Source organism: Adiantum capillus-veneris, chromosome 25 (genome assembly GCF_014529385.1).
Source record: "Adiantum capillus-veneris isolate H3 chromosome 25, ASM1452938v2, whole genome shotgun sequence".
In the NCBI taxonomy this organism is placed as follows: Eukaryota; Viridiplantae; Streptophyta; class Polypodiopsida; order Polypodiales; family Pteridaceae; genus Adiantum; species Adiantum capillus-veneris.
The window spans coordinates 52,914,267-52,933,445 of record NC_140955.1 but is presented as its reverse complement, the minus strand read 5'-3'; the positions used below and the strand labels follow the sequence as shown (position 1 = coordinate 52,933,445).

Here is a 19,179-nt window from a genome sequence, read left to right as displayed (position 1 = left end):
AATTGTTTTGAAGTGGTTATTTGGTGATGTCGCGATTGATACTTGACTTGAGTGTCCAAGTGTGTTACAGTGGTATCAGAGCACGGCCGATTTCTCTTCTACGGGAAATCCGATCCCCAATTTTTTTTTTCCATGGCACCTATGGCTTCACGCAAGGATCAGTCGACTCCCTCTGCATCTGGAGATGCGAGCAGGGATCACAACGAAGATTCCGACAGAGAGTATGGCCCGCCTCGGCCTACTCAGGCAGAGCAAAGAGAGATGAAGCGTTGTCAATTGATCGGCGATGCAACAAAGATGATGCTCAGTTTTGCGAAGGATCCGAAATTGGCAAAATATATGAGCGAGACTTCTTTTCAGGAAGTGCATGCGCTTGCAGTGGCAGAAAACCACTACACCCTTAAAACCCGCTCTCAAGAAACCTTCTGATCACAAACAGTATACAAAGAAGAAATTATAAGAGGTGGTTGATGCACGGATTGCTCAGCTTTTTGACGCGCAAAAGAAAGCCAAAAAGCACGGCAAAAAACAGAAGAAAGGCACTGACTTCCCGGGATATTTGGGTCATCACTGGACTTTTGACAAGGCAAAGAAACAGAAGAAGCATGTTCGATTTGAAGGAGTACCGAGTTCTTCTTCTTCTTCTTCTTCTTCTTCTTCTTCTTCTTCTTCTTCCAGCTCTTCAGATTCGAGCGAAGAAGACAGAAAAGGTAAAAAGCGAAGCAAGAAACAAAGCTTCGGAAAGGGCAAGAAAAAGGCAAAGAAGGCTAAATCTCACCCAGAGACTGACAGTTCTACTGAGGACTCGTCTACAGACAGCTCAGATTCGGATGACGGAAACTTTTATGCGATTAAGAAGAATTTTTACAAAGCCAACCAGTATGACTTTCTCGAAGATAAAAGCAAGAAAGTCCGAAAGTTTAAGGAAGGTGGCCACTCGATCAAGTTTGATACTTTTTCAGGATACTCAGATGCCTCGAAGGCTTTGTCTTATATACAGTAGTTTGACATTGCTTTCGCGAGAGGACGCTATTCAGAGCACTCCAAGATTCGGAGAGCTACCTCTTACCTTAAGGGGAATGCTCGTACTTGGTGGTCCACGCTTCTTTTAAACAAGACTGCGCCAGTTAAATGGCTGAAATTCAAAAAGCTTTTTATTTCTTCTTGGTTGACGCAAGAATATGAACGAGATATACGAGCTGCTCGGAACCATCTTCGGATGACCAAGAAAGATACAATCAATGCTTATTGTGAAAGATTCTGGAGCTCTTTTCTACCCGCCTCTTCATTCAAGAAGATCACGTTCAGAGAACGGATTGAGCGGTTCACCTTGGCTCTACCTACAGAGATCCGAGATCACCGCTTGGAACAGAAGTCAACTTCTATTCAGGAGTTGATGAGTCATGCGAAGCGGGGCTTTGCCATTCACTCTGGCAGTCTAACTTACCCCACAAATGAGAACATGACACAACGAGCTGAACAGACTTCTGGGAATGAAAGTAGAAAGAAAAAGAGCAACCCAGAGAAAAAGGATGCACGACCCAAGCTTACTCCTCAGGAGCGAGCTCGATTCATCAAAGAGGGGAAGTGCTTTGGATGCGGGGAACCGGGACACATCTCCGCGAAGTGCCCCAAAAAGGCACAGAAAGAACAGAATGATAAGAACGACGACAGGCCTGAGAGTTCGAGAGCAGCTGAGGAACGTGGACGAAAAGGCAAGATGAAAACAAAACTGGTTCCAGATTGTGTGGGTACTGATCCCGACACCATGGATGAGAGTATAGAACTTTGCCAAGCTTGGGGCAAAGTGAAAGATCAAGAGGCCCTGATTTTCTTTGATGGAGGAGCCGAGGCCAACTTCATTTCAGCGGAATTGGCGGCGAGGCTCGAGATTACTCCCAATCGGATGGGACAACTTGCAGAGGCACTTCTAGCGGCACCCGGCAAGGACGTAGCCATTACACCTGTCATTGGCAAACTTCGGTTGCATTGTCAAGGGTATTTGGGGCATGAGGACTTCTTCATAATGCCTTTGGAGGGTTGTGATGTTCTCTTAGGGATTCCCTGGTACCACAAGAACAACGCCGTGGTCGATTATCAGGCGAGAAAAGCGACTTTGACTACAGAAAAGGGCAGAACAATTGTACTTGACATTAAATTAAAGGGCGAGTCTGTCCCTATTGTATCGGCTTCGGCCATTTCAAAATCAATGAAATCCACTCTGTTTGTTTACTCGATCTTTATGAAAGAATTGAGCGATAAGGATAGGACAAATATCTCTAAACTTGATAAAGAACGCCAAGATTTTCTCCACTCTCACGCCGGCTGCTTCTCAGAGGGCCTACCAGGAGAGTTACCACCTGCTCGTCCTGAAGATCATACCATTGATCTGATACCTGGAAGCACACCACCGAACCGGCCACCTTACCGTGTGAGCCGAGCACAGAATGAAGAGATTATGAACCAAGGGTCTTGTCCAGCCTACTACTTCACCGTATTGCTCTCCAGTGTTGTTGGTTTTGAAGAAAGACGGATCTTGGAGGATGTGCATCAATTATAGAGCTCTCAACAAAATCACCATCAAGAACAGACTTCGGATTCCTAGGATCGATGATATACTCGACAGGTTACAGGGATCCTCGTGCTTTAGCAGGATTGACTTGAAGAGTGGATATCATCATATCCGAATTGCGCCGGGAGACGTCTACAAGCCAACTTTTCGTACGACTTTTGGGTTATTTGAGTTTTTTTTTGTGATGCCTTTTGGCTTAACCAATACTCCAGCGGATCGCCATCGTCGCGACTTGAAATTGAAGGAGGATGATTGGGTGCTCTTACGTTTTGAGGAGGCACGCCTACAAAAGAAAAAGGGAAAGGAGAGGCTTTTTCCAAAGCTTAGTATGCGATACTATAGACCTTTCCAGTTAACTGAAAAGATAAATGATGTCTCCTTCCGATTGAAACTTGGAGGATTCACAATACATTGCATGTGAGTCTCTTGAAACCTGTTAAGGGTGATGTGCCTAATGATGGGGAGCCTGATGACCAACCCGCAGTGGAAGAAAACGAGGAGATCCTTGTTCCTTAACAGATTTGGCACATAAGGATACAAAGACTAAAGGTAAAGTCCGAAGGCCGTTCTTGGTTAAGTTCAAGAACTTTCCTGCATTTGATGCGAAGTGGATGGAGGAGGAGGACCTAGCAGATACTCCTCGGATTGTGAAACTTTACCTCGATGTTTTGGTTTAGCATAGTCTACTCCAAACGGAACCCAGAAATTCAGCTTGGCCGAAGATCTGGTGCAGTGGGATGCACAAGAGGGGAGTTACTCCGCTCCTTTGTCAACAGATGCCTTTTGATACTAAAGTCACTGATGTCTCTTTGAGCTTCAGGGATACTGAGAGCTGACAGTATTATGTTGAATGACTTTATGAAATGGAATCCTGATAATGATACTGATTTGTTTCTTCACTTCTTTTGAGTGCAGGAACTGATAGACGAAATGATTGCAGCATTTTGGTCTACTTGATCTCGAATAGACATGGTTGCAATAGGGGTTAGTCAATCGGACATCGATGAGGTCCAGATTGGACCTAGATGTGATTGCTAGCTACATTGCCGATAAATCATGCTCTAAGATCCGAATGAATGTTGAATGTCATGTGATGTCTTGTGATGTGACTGTCGATTTGGTACATGTGCTAGATGTGTGTTCCTAGTACGTAGGTACTAACAGTCAGTGTCTGCTAAGACGGTTTATGGCTTTTGTCCGTTTTGCAAGCGTAATCGAGGTCGATTACAATGCTTTCAAGAGGGGGGTATGTCACAAAGTGATGACGTGGCGGACAGCAGAAACCCTAATTTCTGACTGAAACCCTAAAATTCCTACAAACCCTAAAAACTGCCAAAAACCCTAATTTGCAGTAAACCGTAATTTCTGGCTGAAACCCTAAATTCAGCAAACCCTAAAGTTGCCGGCGCATGCTGACGTGGCAGAGCAAGTATGGATTTCCGCTTTTTGCGGAGTGAATTACGACAGCCAAAAAAGTTGCTTTTTTGCGTCAATTTTGGGCTACGCAATGAGAAAGAGAGAGAGAGATTGCTTTTGCTTTGAAATTGGCTCTCTGTGAGAGAGAGAGAGAGAGAGAGAGAGAGAGAGAGAGAGAGAGAGAGAGAGAGAGCACTAGCTTTTGATTTTGAAGCTTTTTGGGGCTCTGCTTTTAGGCATCCCTTGTAAACCTTTAAATAAGTGGCTTGGGCCTTCACTTATCAGAGCATCTGGACGTAGAGTCTGAGAGTGAACCATGAGTCACTCCCTTGTACTTTGAACTGATTAATATAAAAAGAAATACCGAAAGGGGCACCAGTCTTTGGGGCCAATATCTCTAGGCACGGAACTCCGCCGAGCCAGTGCAAATCTATTGTGATCTGTGAATTGTTTTGAAGTGGTTATTTGGTGCTGTCGCGATTGATTCTTGACTTGGAGTGTCCAAGTCTGTTACAGGAATTCCGCCCCAGAGAGTATTGGCCCCAAACATTGGCGCCCCTTTCGGTATTTCTTTATATTGCATCAACACAGTACAAGCCGGTACTCCAGGACTCTGTACCTTCTCCAGGAAGCATGCCAGAGAATGAGCCCTTAGCACATATTTAGAGGCCCTTGGCCTATGAAAAGCAGTTTACATGAAAGCCTGCAAACTCAAAAGCTTTTGGTCTAAAAGCAATGCCAAAAAGCTGTGAGCGTAAATCACGGAATTCCGTACAACTGCCACGTCAATAGTCAGCACAAAACGCGAATATCCGTACAGCCTGCCACGTCAGCACTGTCAACGTAATTTTCAAAAATTTGCCACGTCGTCAGTTCCACGCTGTGTGTGAGGGTCCAGCTTTATTCTAATCCTTTATGTCACTTGGGGACCCATCGGACGGGGTCCCCATAAGTTGGTAGGACTTCTTCTTCTGTTACTTGTTCTTCTTAGGGTTTAGGCCCCTCGACCGCATCTGTAAGTTGGCTCCATTCTTCATGCTTTGACATGTCAGCAGTTAGTGACATCTCCCCTTCTTGAAAGAGAGTAATCGTCCGCGATTACAACATATCGCAAAACAACCCAGTTAGCTCAAAAATTTCCGAGGGTCATTCCGAAGGACAATCAGTTTGCTCTTTTTGTTAAGGAGTTAGCTTCTCCTTTTGGCTCTTTTGATCAAGGAGTTGGCTTCTCCTTTTGGCTCTTTTAATCAAGGAATTGGCTTCTCCTTTCGTCCAGATCAGAACCTCTTGATATTCCGGCGTAGTAAAATTAGCCATCACACCCAGACCGCACTGATCTTCCACGGGTGTCTTGTTGCACTAAAATTACATACCCACGCAATCTCATCCAATTAGGAATATTCAGTAGTTGGCACATCACAATGCAACACAAATGCTCACATATGCATGTTACAAGACATAGAAACATAAAGCCGCCGATGAACACTCCTCCCACAACCTAACAAGGTCCGGGCCGGGAGATATTCAACGACTCCCCCATCACTCCTCCCACATAACCTAAAAAGGTCCAAGCCCGGAAATATAAAGGCCTTTTACAACCAAACGCCCCCCAAACCGCAGCCTGCGTCGTTTGGAGGTGCTGAGAGTAACCACTGCTCAGACTTCTTAATACTCCTCCCGCATAACCATCCAGGTCCGGGCCGGGAGTCACAACAACAATACTCCCCCCGTAAATAACCACAAGGGTCCGGGCCATGAGTAAAAACAGCACTTTTCAATCATTCAATAATCCCCTCCCCCTTCAAATAACCACAAGGGTCCGGGCCATGAGTATGAACAAGCATTCTCGAACATCATTTCTCACTCCTCCACCCAGGAGTAAAATCACCAATCATTGAAACCAATATTAAAACCAAAGTCAAACAATTCAAATCAGCACCAAGACAGATTCAAAACAAATACTATCCATTTCAAACAAATTCCAAACAAGTTCTCAAACAGATTTCAAACTCAAAAAGCAATCTCGACATCAGTCGAGTTCGAAAAGTCAATTGACTTTCCATCTTGAAACCTGCACCAAAAAATTAGGGCTAGGTTCATTCCATAGGGTCGTAGCCGAGCACAGCATGGTCCATTAGCTCTTGGACAAACAATGTTTCTTTGGCGGCGATGGTAGTCCCAAGATAGCAATCGCATTGGACCTCCAAGGTCATCTGCTCGTGAAGAGACATCTGGGAGATGTCAAGAAATTTCAAGTTATAATCTACTAGGGTTTCCATGGCAAGCATTTCAAAATACCCCACTCTGCCAGAAGTTGCACTCCAAAGGAAGATGTCAGAAACCATATAACTTCGGGCAAAAAAATTCTTGAAAGCTTGCGAAGTCCTTGGAGTGTGCTGCTTGGTAGCTATAGACATCAACATCTACATGGCATTGCTTTTGAGAAAAACAGTGACTCGAAACAAATCTTGGATCCTTCTCTTGCAAGTGATCTTTATGTCTTATGCCCTGTAAGACATGAGCAGTAAAGACGGGAGCGCGCCCGATGCGCGATGAAGTAAGGGTGGGAGTGGCTAATAAGTCTTGGGTCAGAGCCCAAACCTAAAATTTCCAATGAGCTTTGGAAGTGCGATCTTGCTCTGTCTGCTCTTTGGTGGGACTGGTATGCTTTCAGAAAAGCACACAACTGATGCTCTGATACCACTGTCACAAGACGGGCACCACGTGCCAATAGAAAAGAACAGACTGAACAGACTTTTAGCACTTCAATGACAACTGAACTGAGACAGAGAGAGAGAGAGAGAGAGAGAGACGACACACGACATGAGGTGGCGGAATTCCACCCTAGAGAGTATTGGCCCCAAACCTTGGCGCCCCTTTCGTATTTCTTTATATTGCATCAACACAGTACAAGCCGATACTCCAAACTCTGCACCTTCTCCAAGAAGCATGACACAGAATAAGCCCTTAGCACATATTTAAAGGCCCTTGGCCTATGAAAAGCAGTTTACATGAAAAGCCTTCAAACTCAAAAGCTTCTAATCTAAAAGCAATGCCAAAAATCTGCGAGCGTAAATCACGGAATTCCGTACAACTGCCACGTCAGCAGTCAGTTCAAAACGCGAAAATCCGTACAGCCTGCCACATCAACATTGTTAGCGTAATTTTCGAAAATCTACCATGTCATCAGTTCCACCCTGTGTGTGTGTGAGGGTCCAGCTTTATTCTAATCCTTTATGTCACTTGGGGCCCCATTGAACGGGGTCCCCATAAGTTGGTAGGACTTCTTCTTTTGTTACTTGTTGTTCTTAGGGTTTAGGCCCCTCGGCCGACATCTGTCAGTTGGCTCCATTCTTCAGGGCTTTGACATGTCAGCAGTTTGTGACACTCTTCGAGAGAGGGCCAATTACATCAAAGAAGGGAAGTGTTTTGGATGCGGGGAACATGGGCACGTCTCCGCGAAGTGCCCCAAAAAGGCACAGCAAGAACAACATGAAGACAGGCCAGAGAGTTCGAGAGCAACTGAGGAACGTGGCAGAAAAGGCAAGATGAAAACAGGACTGGTTCTAGATTGCATGGGTACTGACCTAAGCATGATTGATGAAGTACAGAGCTTTGCCGAGCTTGGGGCAAAGTGAAGGATCAAGAAGCCCTGATTTTCTCTGATGGAGGAGCTAAGGCCAACTTCATTTCACCCGAATTGGCCGCGCGGCTAGAGATTACACCCGATCGGATGGGATCACCAGTAGAGGCAGTTCTAGCGGCACCCGGACGGGACATAGCCATTACACCTGTCATTGGCAAACTTCGGTTGCATTGTCAGGGGTATTTGGGACACGAGGACTTTTACATAATGCCCTTGGAGGGTTGTGACGTCCTCCTAGGAGTCCCTTGGTATAAGAACAATGCCATGGTCGATTATCAGGGAAAAGGGCCAAAAATTGTACTTGATATTAAACTGAAGCGCGAGTCTATCCCTATTGTATCAACTTCCGCCATTTCCAAATTAATGAAATCCACTCTCTTTGCTTACTCGATCTACTTGAAAGAGTTAACTGTGAACACAAAACGAACATGTTTGAACTTGATAAAGGACGCCAAGATTTTCTGTAACAAACTTGGACACCCCAAGTATAGATTCTACCACGACACAGCAGAGATTCACTTTAAAAAAGTTCACAAAAGACGACACGGCCCGGCGTAGTTCTGTGCCCAGAGGTATTGGCCCCAAAGACTGGCACCTCTTTTGGTATTTCTTTTTATATTAATCTGTGTGCAAAGTACAAGCAAGTCCCTGGGAACTCACACTCGGACTCTGCGTCCAGATGCTCTGAGTAATGAGGCCCAAAAGACCAATTTATTGTTACAAGGGTTGCCCCAAAAGTTTAACTCAAAAGCTTTGCTCCAAAATCTCAAACTCAAAATTAAAGCATATTGCCCAAAAGATGGCCAACGTAATTTCCAGAAATCCGTACGGGCTGTCAGCACAAAAAGCGGAGCGTCCGTACTCCTATTCGTACGGCCTGCCACGTCAACATGTCAGCGCGTCCTGCGGGATTCCGTACGCTGCTGCCACATCAGCCTGTCGGTGCATTTTCTCAAAATTCCGTACACTCAACCGTGTGTGTGTCTGTGTGTGTCCGAGGGACTGCCACATCACAAGTTTGTGACATTTTCTCCACACTCATGCCGATTGCTTTTCTTAGGGCTTGGCAGGCGAGTTGCCACCATCTCGTCCTTAGGATCACACTATCAATCTGATACCTAGAAGCACACCACCGAACCGGCCACCTTACCGTGTTAGCCGAGCCCAGAATGAAGAGATTATGAACCAAGTAAAAGACCTTTTGGAAAAGGGTCTTATCCAGACGAGTACTTCACCTTATTGCTCTCCGGTGTTGTTTGTTTTAAAGAAAGACGGATCTTGGAGAATGTGCATTGATTGCAGAGCTCTCAATAAAATCACCATCAAAAACAAACTTCCGATTCCGAGGATCGATGATATTCATGACCGACTACAGGGATCCTCTTGTTTCAGCAAGATTGATTTGAAAAGCGGATATTATCATAACAGAATCGCGTCGGGAGATGTCTGCAATACAGCCTTTCAGACGAGCTTCGGTTTATATGAATTTTTGGTCATGCCTTTTGGCCTTAACCATGCTCCAGTGACTTCAATCGAATGATGGATAGGATTTTCAGAGAGTACAAATCTTTTGTCATCACTTTCTTTGATGACATTAAAGTCTTCTCCAAGGATGAGGCCAAACATAGACACCATCTGCTTCAGGTCTTTCAGGCATTGCGAGATCACAAGTTAGTTATCAATGCCAAGAAGAGTGAATTTTTCTTGCCGAAATACACTTTTTGGGACACATCGTCTCAACAGCAGGCCAAGATTGACACTATACGTGATTGGCCCGATTTGAAGAATGTTCATGAAGTTAGAAGCTTCTTGAGCTTATGTTCTTACTATCGGCGGTTCATTCAAAAGTTTGCAAAGGTAGCTTCCCCTTTGCACATTCTGACACAGGAAGGAGTCCCTTTCTTGAGGGGACCCACAGAGGTGACTGCCTTTCAGACATTAAAGCAGAAATTGACTACGGGACCACTATTGACTTTGCCGGATTTGCAAAAGTCATTCGAAGTGTATTGTGCTGCTTGTGGTTGTAGTTTGGGTGCGGTCTTAATGTAAGAAGGCCATGTCATTGCCTATGAGAGCCGATTGTTTTCAAGGCCGGAATTGACAGCACAGATTTATGAGAGAGAGCTTTTGGCGGTTATCCCATGCTCTTACTCAGTGGCGACATTACCTACTCGGAGCCGATTTTACGGTCTTTACTGATCATCAGAGTTTACGCTACTTGTCACAGAAGCAGCTTTCGGAAAAGCAAATGCGGTGGGCTAACATCTTGTCAAAGTTTCACTTCCAGATTGTCCATGTACAGGGACAAAAGAACTTGGTGGTAGATGCTTTGTCCCCGAAGCCGTTAGTCTTGGCTATTTCCGCGATTCATCATAGAAGCTTCGAGGACATGGTCGATCAGTACGCCACAGATCCAAATTTTTCTGATGTATTCACTCGAATACAGAATGGGGAGGTAGTAGCGGGATATTCCATACGGGATGGCTACTTGATAAAGAAAACGATGTTGTGTGTTACACAGCAATTGAGGTAAAGGGTTCTAACTGAATGCCATTGTCCACCTTTTTGTCAAAGTCGACGATGAACGCACTTTAGGTGACTGGCTACAGTTCTCAGGTTTGTTAGAGGAGCTTTAGAGCATCCAGCTTCAGGGCATGAGAGGGGTGCAGAGCATGTGCCAGGACATCACAGAGGCAGTACCACCTCTTTAGTCAACAGCGCCTAGATGGATGGGGGGCTTCACGCAACTGGAGGTCCTCATCGCAGTTCGGGCTTGCTCAGAGACTGTACCCTCCATGTTTTTCGAGCTACAGGGTGAGGGTCGGTTACACAGAGTCTCAATAGAGGGCCCACAGGTTGCAAAAAAGTGTTGTTTTCAGAGGATCAGAGTTGTGGGCATCTGTGGGAGGACTTATGTCAAAGATCCTGACCCAGCAGCTCTTGAGACAAGCCACTGGAGGCTGTGGGCTTGGGAGAGTTGTCCACTGGCACGAGTGCAATGGAATCCTGGAGAGTGGTTTTGGAGGGACCCTTTCTCCTCAGCCAACCATCCAGGCGTCCCTTTCTTCCAGTACACTATTCGACTGGGACGTCAGATACTAGCAGCACGAAGAGAGGCTCGTCCTGCTGCAGCACCTCATTGGCAGGAGGAGGGTGTCACAACTGAGTTCTTGTCAGCTTTTTGGGCGAGGTTGTAGGATGCCAGACAGCCACGAGTCACTTTGTTCCAGTGGCTAGTTGCACATAGAGCTACAGTAGTGGGGAGCTGGCTTGTACATAGTGGTCTCTCAGCAGCATGTGCAGCTTGTGACCATCCTTTAGAGAGTCAGTCACTATCTTTGGGACTGCCCTATGGCATAGCAGGTTTGGCTTCGTGTCCTTCAGCTGATGCTAGCTCTTTCCACACCACGGCAGTACACTTGGAGGCAGCTGCTTGGTCCACTCTCACGGGCCTGGCACTACAGTTTGAGCTATACACTCCAGCTGGCTACAGAGCTTACTCCACAAGAATGGTGCAGTGAGAGAGGAGTGTTGGGAGCTCATCTGTGGCCTCACTCTGGTTCATCTGGCGGGCCCGCTGCTTCAACATCTTTGAGGCTCGCCATGTACCGCCAGCAGAGACAGTTAGAGAACTTTGGCAAGAGCAGATTCATACTCTCAAGGGGCAGTTCGAGAGACTCCAAGGCAGCTCATACCAGATGCTAGAGCATAGAGAGGCGTTCCTTCGACACTGGCACCATGGGCCTTTCTTCACCATGGTCCAGGGTGTGCTCATATGGCACTATTGTCCACCTGTGTGGCTTTTCCCTCCTCCCATCTCCTAATTTAGCCTCATCTACATATGCTGTTTTTTCATTGGGAGAGTCTCCCCTTATGATTGTTGTAGCCCTCTCTAGTAGAGGTGGTTGTAGCCCTAAGGGCAGTTTCATTAACTAATAGAAGGATCTCTTTCTCGGACAAAGAAAAGAAGCAAATACCTCTCTAGCAATAGAGAGGGGGTCCCTTGGAGGGGGGTTTCCCCATCTGGTGTCGATACTCTCTCTCTCTCTCTCTCTCTCTCTCTCTCTCTCTCTCTCTCTCTCTCTCTCTCTCTCTCTCTCTCTCTCTCTCTCTCTCTCTCTTTTTTTTTGGAAAAATCAGGGCTGTATATTACTGAGTACAAGATAATCCCCAGCGGATGCCAAAATAGCCTATCACGTGGGGTGTACAAGCTGAATGTAAGGTTGAGAGCCACTATAGTGACAACTCGACTAGAATAATCTCATGGTGGTCTGTATGATGAGTGGAGGAGGAACCACTGAGGAGGCGCATAATGCCATGTAATCTGTCCACCTGTAAGTGTGAAGAAGAGTGGAGATCTTGCCCAACGCCGAAGGAAATCAAATCGACGAGCCTCGGCTGCTCTAGATGTACCTGAGGAAGAATCCCACTGCCAAATGAGGGTGTGAATGATGTCCAGCCAAATGGCAGTGAGGATATCCGGAAGGAGCTGAGGTGCCGCATTGAGAATATGAAGACAACGAGCTCTCCAAACATTCCAGAGTGCAATGCTAGTGAAGACTGAGAAGATTTCATCACGTGTCTGAGGATCCCCCTGCCAAGCAATCTATGGTAACATAGCCAAAGTCCCTCGTCAGTAACCAGTCGTGGTAAGCATAAGAGCTGGATCTGTGTCTGAGCCCTCGTAGAAAAGATGCGGTCCGGGCATCGGCATCAACCAGGAAACAGATCCCCAAGTGAGAAATCCATGTTGAACACCAGCTCTGCTAAGTAAAAAGCAAACTACTAGCCAAACTGCATGAGAAGACGAGCATGACCAAAGGCAGTGCGCAGGTGACTCAGGTAGACGCAAAGAACAGCGAGTACATAACGGATCGTGACCCATAGAAGCTAACCAAGTCCCAACTGGAAGTCCTGCATGTGCAGTCATCCAGAGGAAAAAGGAAATACGACGAGCCACATGTAAATCCCATATGGCTGACCAAAATTGCCGTAGATAGGCATGTGAGAGACCTGAATGTAACCAGAAACGCATACGAGTGGGCTGCTCTGGGTGCTGTCTCATCAATGCGAATCTTCCAATTCTGACTGTGTACTCAAAGAATGATACATGTGCGCCGGTGGGGTTAGAGTGAGGCCAATGCCACTCTCCTGGGTCCCAATAAAGCTGAGATAGGGCACGACCCTCCCACACCCAAAGCCTCCAAAGTGCAGCATCAGCGGAAGCGAAACGGGGGTCAACGCATCGGCGCTTCCCGCGGGAGCCAACTACTCGTATGGCCTCCCAGCGAGCATCGGGGTAGACAAGGCGCGGAGAAGTAGTAGCATATGTCAGCCTAGCATGCATCCCCGAAGAGTCTCTCTCTCTCTCTCTCTCTCTCTCTCTCTCTCTCTCTCTCTCTCTCTCTCTCTCTCTCTCTCTCTCTCTCTCTCTCTCTCTCTCTCACACACACACACACACACACACACACATACACACACAAAGTTTTCCATTCTCTCTTGTTTTGGTCCATTGCACAATCTCCCATTAAGTTAAAGGGGGCTCTCTCTCCCCTTCAGTAAAAGGAACTTTGAGTACACACTGGAACTTTGAGTACACACTGATCACTCATCATGAGCATACACCATCATTCACTTCCGTTGCGCATTACATTGGTATCAGAGCTCTTTGGCAATGTTCACTATCATCACTTAAGGAAAGAAGCATAAAGAACCACAGAATTTTTTTGCTTATTGTGATTGCACGTAACCTAAGACCACCTGGGTGAGTCGATCCCTAATCTATGTTTTTGAAGAGTGGCAGGTAGCCCAGAAAAGAAGGGCTTGTCCAGCCTCCCCTCGTTCCTCTTTTCGACTCATCGAGAGCGGACGTTGTACTTAGCGACAGACCAATCGACGTGAGGTGGGGAAAAACAACCTTGGTGTGAGCGCAAGGTCGCTAAGGGGTGCACCTACAAGAAGGAGTTGAGCTTGGATAAGAGAGAAGCCTTCTTAAACGCAGATTGCAAGCCGTACCAAGTACCAAGAACCCAAGTACCCAAGTACCTAAGTACCCCAAGACCCCAAGTACCCAAGTACTCAGTGCATGGTCATCACCAGAAGCGGAATGGATACTTTGCGTGAAGGTGATGAGAGTGGAGTTGGATAAAACAGAGTCTCTACACCAGGAGGATTGTTCCCCGATCATCCCCCATCCCCATCTACGCCACGGATCGCACCAAGCTCTATGGAGACTTTGGTCAAGTCTATGATGGAGATGATGCTACAACAAGAGGCTCACTGCCGCCATGGATAGAGACCATGAAGAACGAAGGGCAGCTATGGAGCTCAAGCATGAGCAAGCACGTGAAGCTCAACGCATAGCGGCTGAAGAAACAAGGGCAGCTATGGAGCTCGAGCGTGAGCAAGCACGCGAGGCTCAACGCATAGTGGCTGAAGAAAAGCGGGACCAACGCCTGCAAGAGTTGATCCTACAAGTACTCTCCCCGAAGACTGAGCCACTCAAGGAGGCCGGCGAGTCATCCCGCAGCACAAGTAGAGACGACGATCTCAATAATCCCGTCACTGAGAAGTTGACATTGAGTAAGTATGATGGTAGGATAGATGCTTCTATGATTCATTCTTGGTTGCATCAATTGAATGCTTACTTTGCGACTAACGTGAAAACTAGCAACAGTAAAGTTTTGATTGTTGTTATGTATCTAACGGATGATGCCATAATTGTTATCAAGCTTGGCAGGAGTCACAATTTGTTGAGCATCTTGAGCATGCCGAGGATGGCGTACCCCTCTCTCTCAATTGGGCCGACTTCCAAGACAAGCTCAAGGCTCGTTTTATGCCACCGCAGTACCTTGATCGGTTAAAAAAAGATTAGCATGGCCTTAAGCAAAATGGAACTCCTGCTACAGCTCCACTCTCAACCCAGACTTGCCAGTGCTAGCACAAGGAGAGATTGCCGCCGGGAAGCTTTTTGCAAGGACTCCATTGTGAAGGAGCACCAAGGAGATCTCAACCTACGCTCGAGAATTTCGAAAACGGAATCCACAACGGTCTGCGGAACTTTGCACTCCAAGTGCAAATAGAAAAGGAATTGAGAGCTCGCCTCTCGGAATTTCCCTCACAGGAAGGAAACGACCATCAAGTCTAAGATCTAGAACCGAGGGTTTTGTCCGGTTCTTATGCTTGTAAAAAAATATTCTTCCTCAATAAAGACACTCTTTGGGGGGGGGGCATCAAGCATTGGAAGAGAGATATAGATGGATACAACTATGTGGAACACATGGAATCTACCTTAGGCACACACACAATAAAATAGGCATGATGACTTACATTGAGTGCTATTTTAAAAATGCTTGAGCATTAGGTATTCCACTAGAAAAGAGCTTTCATTTGATTCCCATATTGATGTTATGTTATCAGTTTTCCGCCAACTCTAGAAGATTCTAGAATGTTCTAGAAGTTTCTAGTCAAGGGCTAAAAGAATCTAAAAGGAGTACTCGAAAAGAAACACCAGTGTCAAGACACTTGTTACATGTGTAAGGACACTTGTCAAGGACAAAAGACAATTCACTTTTTTTTCCTCTTTTTACAAAAAGCAAGACACTTGTGCCACGCTTGAGACATGTAAGGACACTCGTCAAAATGCCACCACATAACCTCCTTATTCAAGAGGCAAGTTCATCTATAAAAGAAGCCCCTTTTCTCTCATTTTGGGGATAAAGCAAGCAGTGCTCCTGGATTCTCATAGGTAAGTATGTCAACCGACCAGATATCAGCAATGTCGAGCCCAAAGATTGATCCAACAGTATGGAATCAAGAATGTGAGCTCCACACTTCATAGCTAAAGACATTTTAAAGTCCCCGCCTACAATCCATGAATCCACACTAGGTAATACACTCGTAAGCTGCTGCCAAAACCAAGCTTGAGCGCATGCATTAGTAGACACATACACTTAGCATAATCCCACTCAACGTCTCTCGTATTTGCAAGGACACCCAAAGAGCTCTGCCACAATTCGGTGAGGAATGATCACTAATATAAGGCATCCATTCAACCCATTAAACACACCATCTACGCAAAGCGGATACAAACTGACAAAACCTCCTCTAATAGACTTGTCCAAACATGTAGGTCTTTAAATAGGAGGTTGTTTTCCCTTTGCATTGTATATACACCAGGGAAAACTTTTTTATGTACATGCACGTTAATCGATATATAGTTTTGTGTACTCTTGAGGTCACCTTATCCTTGTTATTTGTGTGTTCCTTACAACCCTAAGCCTAACAAAAACAAACATAATGGTTGCAACATGTCTACAAACGTTACTTCGAGGTCAAGTAGCATTCAGATTCAAGTCACTGAGAACAATCGCGCAGATGCCTTAGTGCCAGAATTTGTTGGCTCAAATAATGCCATCCACACCGAGATGGCCTTGTTTAATAAAATTATTTGATGAAGTCTAATGACTTGAATCTTACATGAGTAATACTTCGCTCTACACAGAAGAATAGGCTACAAGAAAAAAATCATTTTTGCAGGAAAACTGATAGATGCAATTGAGCACTATGCGGGTACCTGGTTTCTTCGAAGTTTCTGCAAACTCTTTTTTCTGGGCAAGAGCATTGATCAAAGAAGATTTGCCGACGTTAGAACGGCCAACAAAGGCAAATTCTGGAAGGCCATCCTTTGGGCAGTCTGCAACTCGGGTGCTTGCTTGCACGAACAGGCTCTGCTTGATGCGAAAGTCGACTGGATTTGGGCCGACAAGGATGTTGGAGCTAGGAAGGCGCTTAAGAGAGGGCAAGTCTGCGATGGAAGCAGAAGGCGGAACGAACATATCTTTGAAGGCATCGAGATGGGCTTTATTATCTGCAAGGTTCTTCTTCAACTCGGTCATGGGCTCATGTGTGACTATGTCCGGCTTCTCGAGAGGGCTCGGCTTGCCCTTGTGGGCAGACTTTGCTGTGGAGGTGAGGTTGGAGTTGCAATGAGGAAAGGCAAGCAAATGAGGCCGGACTAAGCGCAAGGAATTTCTTTTCAGCAGCGGCCAAAGCACTGGTGGTCGCCTGCCTAACTTGCTTATCTGCTGCATGCTACCGCTACTCCCAGTGACCCGTAGCATCGCTGCTGAGCTAGTGCAAGGCAACTAAAAGAATTGCGCGGAGACTCTTAGAATTGAGCGGAAACTACATCATTTTATTAGGAGAATCTTATGGAGATTCTTTCTCAGCAACGTCCCTCACCCATTTTACAAAACATAGCTGCAGATTAGAACCCATGCCATGAAAGGATCGGTGTGGCTGCGATGATGTAAGCCAACTAGCCAGCAAACGCCCATGCGATGCTGCTGCTCAACATTGCATATAAAAAAAAAGAGGCTCCAGATCCATGCACGTCGGGCTTCCTTCCACTGCACAAAGGTTTACCGAAAATGATGTTGTCATCCTCAATCCCCTCTCTGCTCTGAAAACCCTAGCACACTACCTCTCATCAGCTTTCAGTTAAGCCTCTCTCTAATGTCCACTCTCACGCACCCCCAATCAAAATCTCGTTAGAATCTGGCTAAGAATACTTTTGAAATGCTCATCTATCCTATGGCTCCTCTAAAAATAAATTCATTAATTGGAAGATGCCTTCGAATCTTTCAACGCAACCGTCTCCTTCGACCGCAATTGTAGAACACAAGCAAGCATGCGACTTGAGAGAGAGAGAGAGAGAGAGAGAGAGAGAGAGAGATTCTCGTGCAGGGGCTACCCCTCCTCTTCCCTCACATCTGAAGGCTCTGACCCGTTCATTGGTTAAGTCCCACCTGCGAGAGTTACGAGATAGAGAGAGACATGGGCGGAGAGAGAGAGAGAGAGAGAGAGAGAGACAGACCCAGCATGCAGCTTGTCGAATGGAGAGTCATATCAGAGTCACTGCAGCTCGTCATGGGTTGAACCTGGAGAGAGAGAGAGAGAGAGAGAGAGAGAGAGAGAGAGAGAGAGAGAGAGAGAGAGCGAGGCCCAGTCGTCATGGGCTTTTGCATGCGCATGTGCCACCATCCACCGCTGAGGGTGAGCAGCTTAGACCTTTTTTCGAGCGTGAGGAGAATCTGTGTTATTCTTCTCTTCTTTTTATTTTCGAAAAGTGTATCACCTACTTGATCAATAGTTGGCATCTTTGTTATTTAACAACATAGGCAGCAAAAAATGTATTAGTGATTACTCTTAGCTCGTTGTTCCATTATCATGCATATCGATAACTAAACATGTTTTACACCTTCTATTCTATTTAACTCAGTTGGAACATAATGTACAAGTGATCAGGGATAAATGTGTGTGTGTGTGCGCGCGCGCGTGTGCCTCCTCTCCCCCCCCCCAAAAAAAGGGTGAGACTCTGTTCCCCCCTATTAGAAAAATCACAAAAAGATGTGCTCTTCTTTTCGTTAGCGCATCGGACTCCTGCTATTAGAAGCCATGTTTGTGCTTTTGATGCTGGAAGTGCAAGATTTGGAAAACACTTAGAGCATATTTTGATTTGATATCACAAAACTCCTCATTTTGTAAAATACTTGTATTAGCAAATATGTTCACTTTACTAGAAGGAAAAATCTTTATAAATTAGACTCAAAATGACTAGTTAATAATATCATCTAATAAAAAACCACCATCTTAATATTTATATAGAATGCCTCATCAATGCAAGAATAAAAAGATGTGAGAGGTGGAGCTTCTAAACTCAAAGACTCTCTATAAAACATAGTGCACGGACCAAACCCAAAAAAAAACATCGAGTGGAGATGTGATGATCCCTTTTACATCTTATTTAGGGACTCTTTAGGGAGATGGAGGGTTGAGAAGCATGTTATTGATAAAGAATGTATCTGTAACATTTAATGGCCTAATAACTTGTGTGTAGCGGAAATTAGCATAAACATAGTGGGCATTTCATTAGAATAGATTCCTAATGAGAATTACAAGAGTGCTTGGGTGGAGAGAGCAACAAAAAGCATAACACCTAGTTAGATAGCATCAACAATACTTTCAAAAGAGAGAGAAATTAAGCTATTGACAACAGTTGAGGACCGGATTTGCATGGAGCCGGTCCCCCCTCCAACAGGCTTTGTATTATGGTTTCTCCCATCAAGAGAGACATTGTACAATACAATTCTTTGTGTTCCTTCAAGACTAGCTAGTGCAATGAAGATGAAAGCTTCATGCACTAAGCAAAACACTTAGCAAACATAACTTTAATTATCCCCGTTCTCAGACCCAAGACCTCACACACCTTTGAAGATGGTGAGAGCTAGCAGGGTATGAGAGTAGATTGAGAGGAAGAAGGAGTATCTTACGAGAAAGATGTACATCTCCTCACATAATCACTCATATTAGCATAGCTTTAGCTTAGTAATTAGCTTGGTAGAGGAGATGAGCATGCATTGAAGCTTGGCTCTTGGTTGGATTTGTATCCACAAGCCAAGAGTGTGTCGATGTAGGCTTCTATCTCACAAGCTTGGAGTAGGTGATGAGCTCTCCATTAAAGCTTGGGAAGAGATAGTCTTCT

At 45.5% G+C, this 19,179-nt stretch overlaps 1 protein-coding gene across 2 annotated transcripts in view; it reads right to left on the bottom strand.

The window, feature by feature from the left end:
- LOC147424887 (GTP-binding protein At2g22870-like) overlaps positions 1 to 17,167 on the bottom strand; it is a 55,112-nt gene extending 37,945 nt beyond the window's left edge. Inside the window, exon 1 of one of the 2 annotated variants that reach the window (XM_086500529.1) lies at positions 16,210 to 17,167. In XM_086500529.1, the coding sequence (XP_086356655.1) occupies positions 16,210 to 16,756 (547 nt within the window). In that variant the 5' untranslated portion in view covers positions 16,757 to 17,167. The remainder of the gene's footprint in view (positions 1 to 16,209) is intronic. The other variant, XM_086500528.1, reaches the window with a different exon arrangement.
- Between the last annotated feature and the right edge of the window lie 2,012 nt (positions 17,168 to 19,179).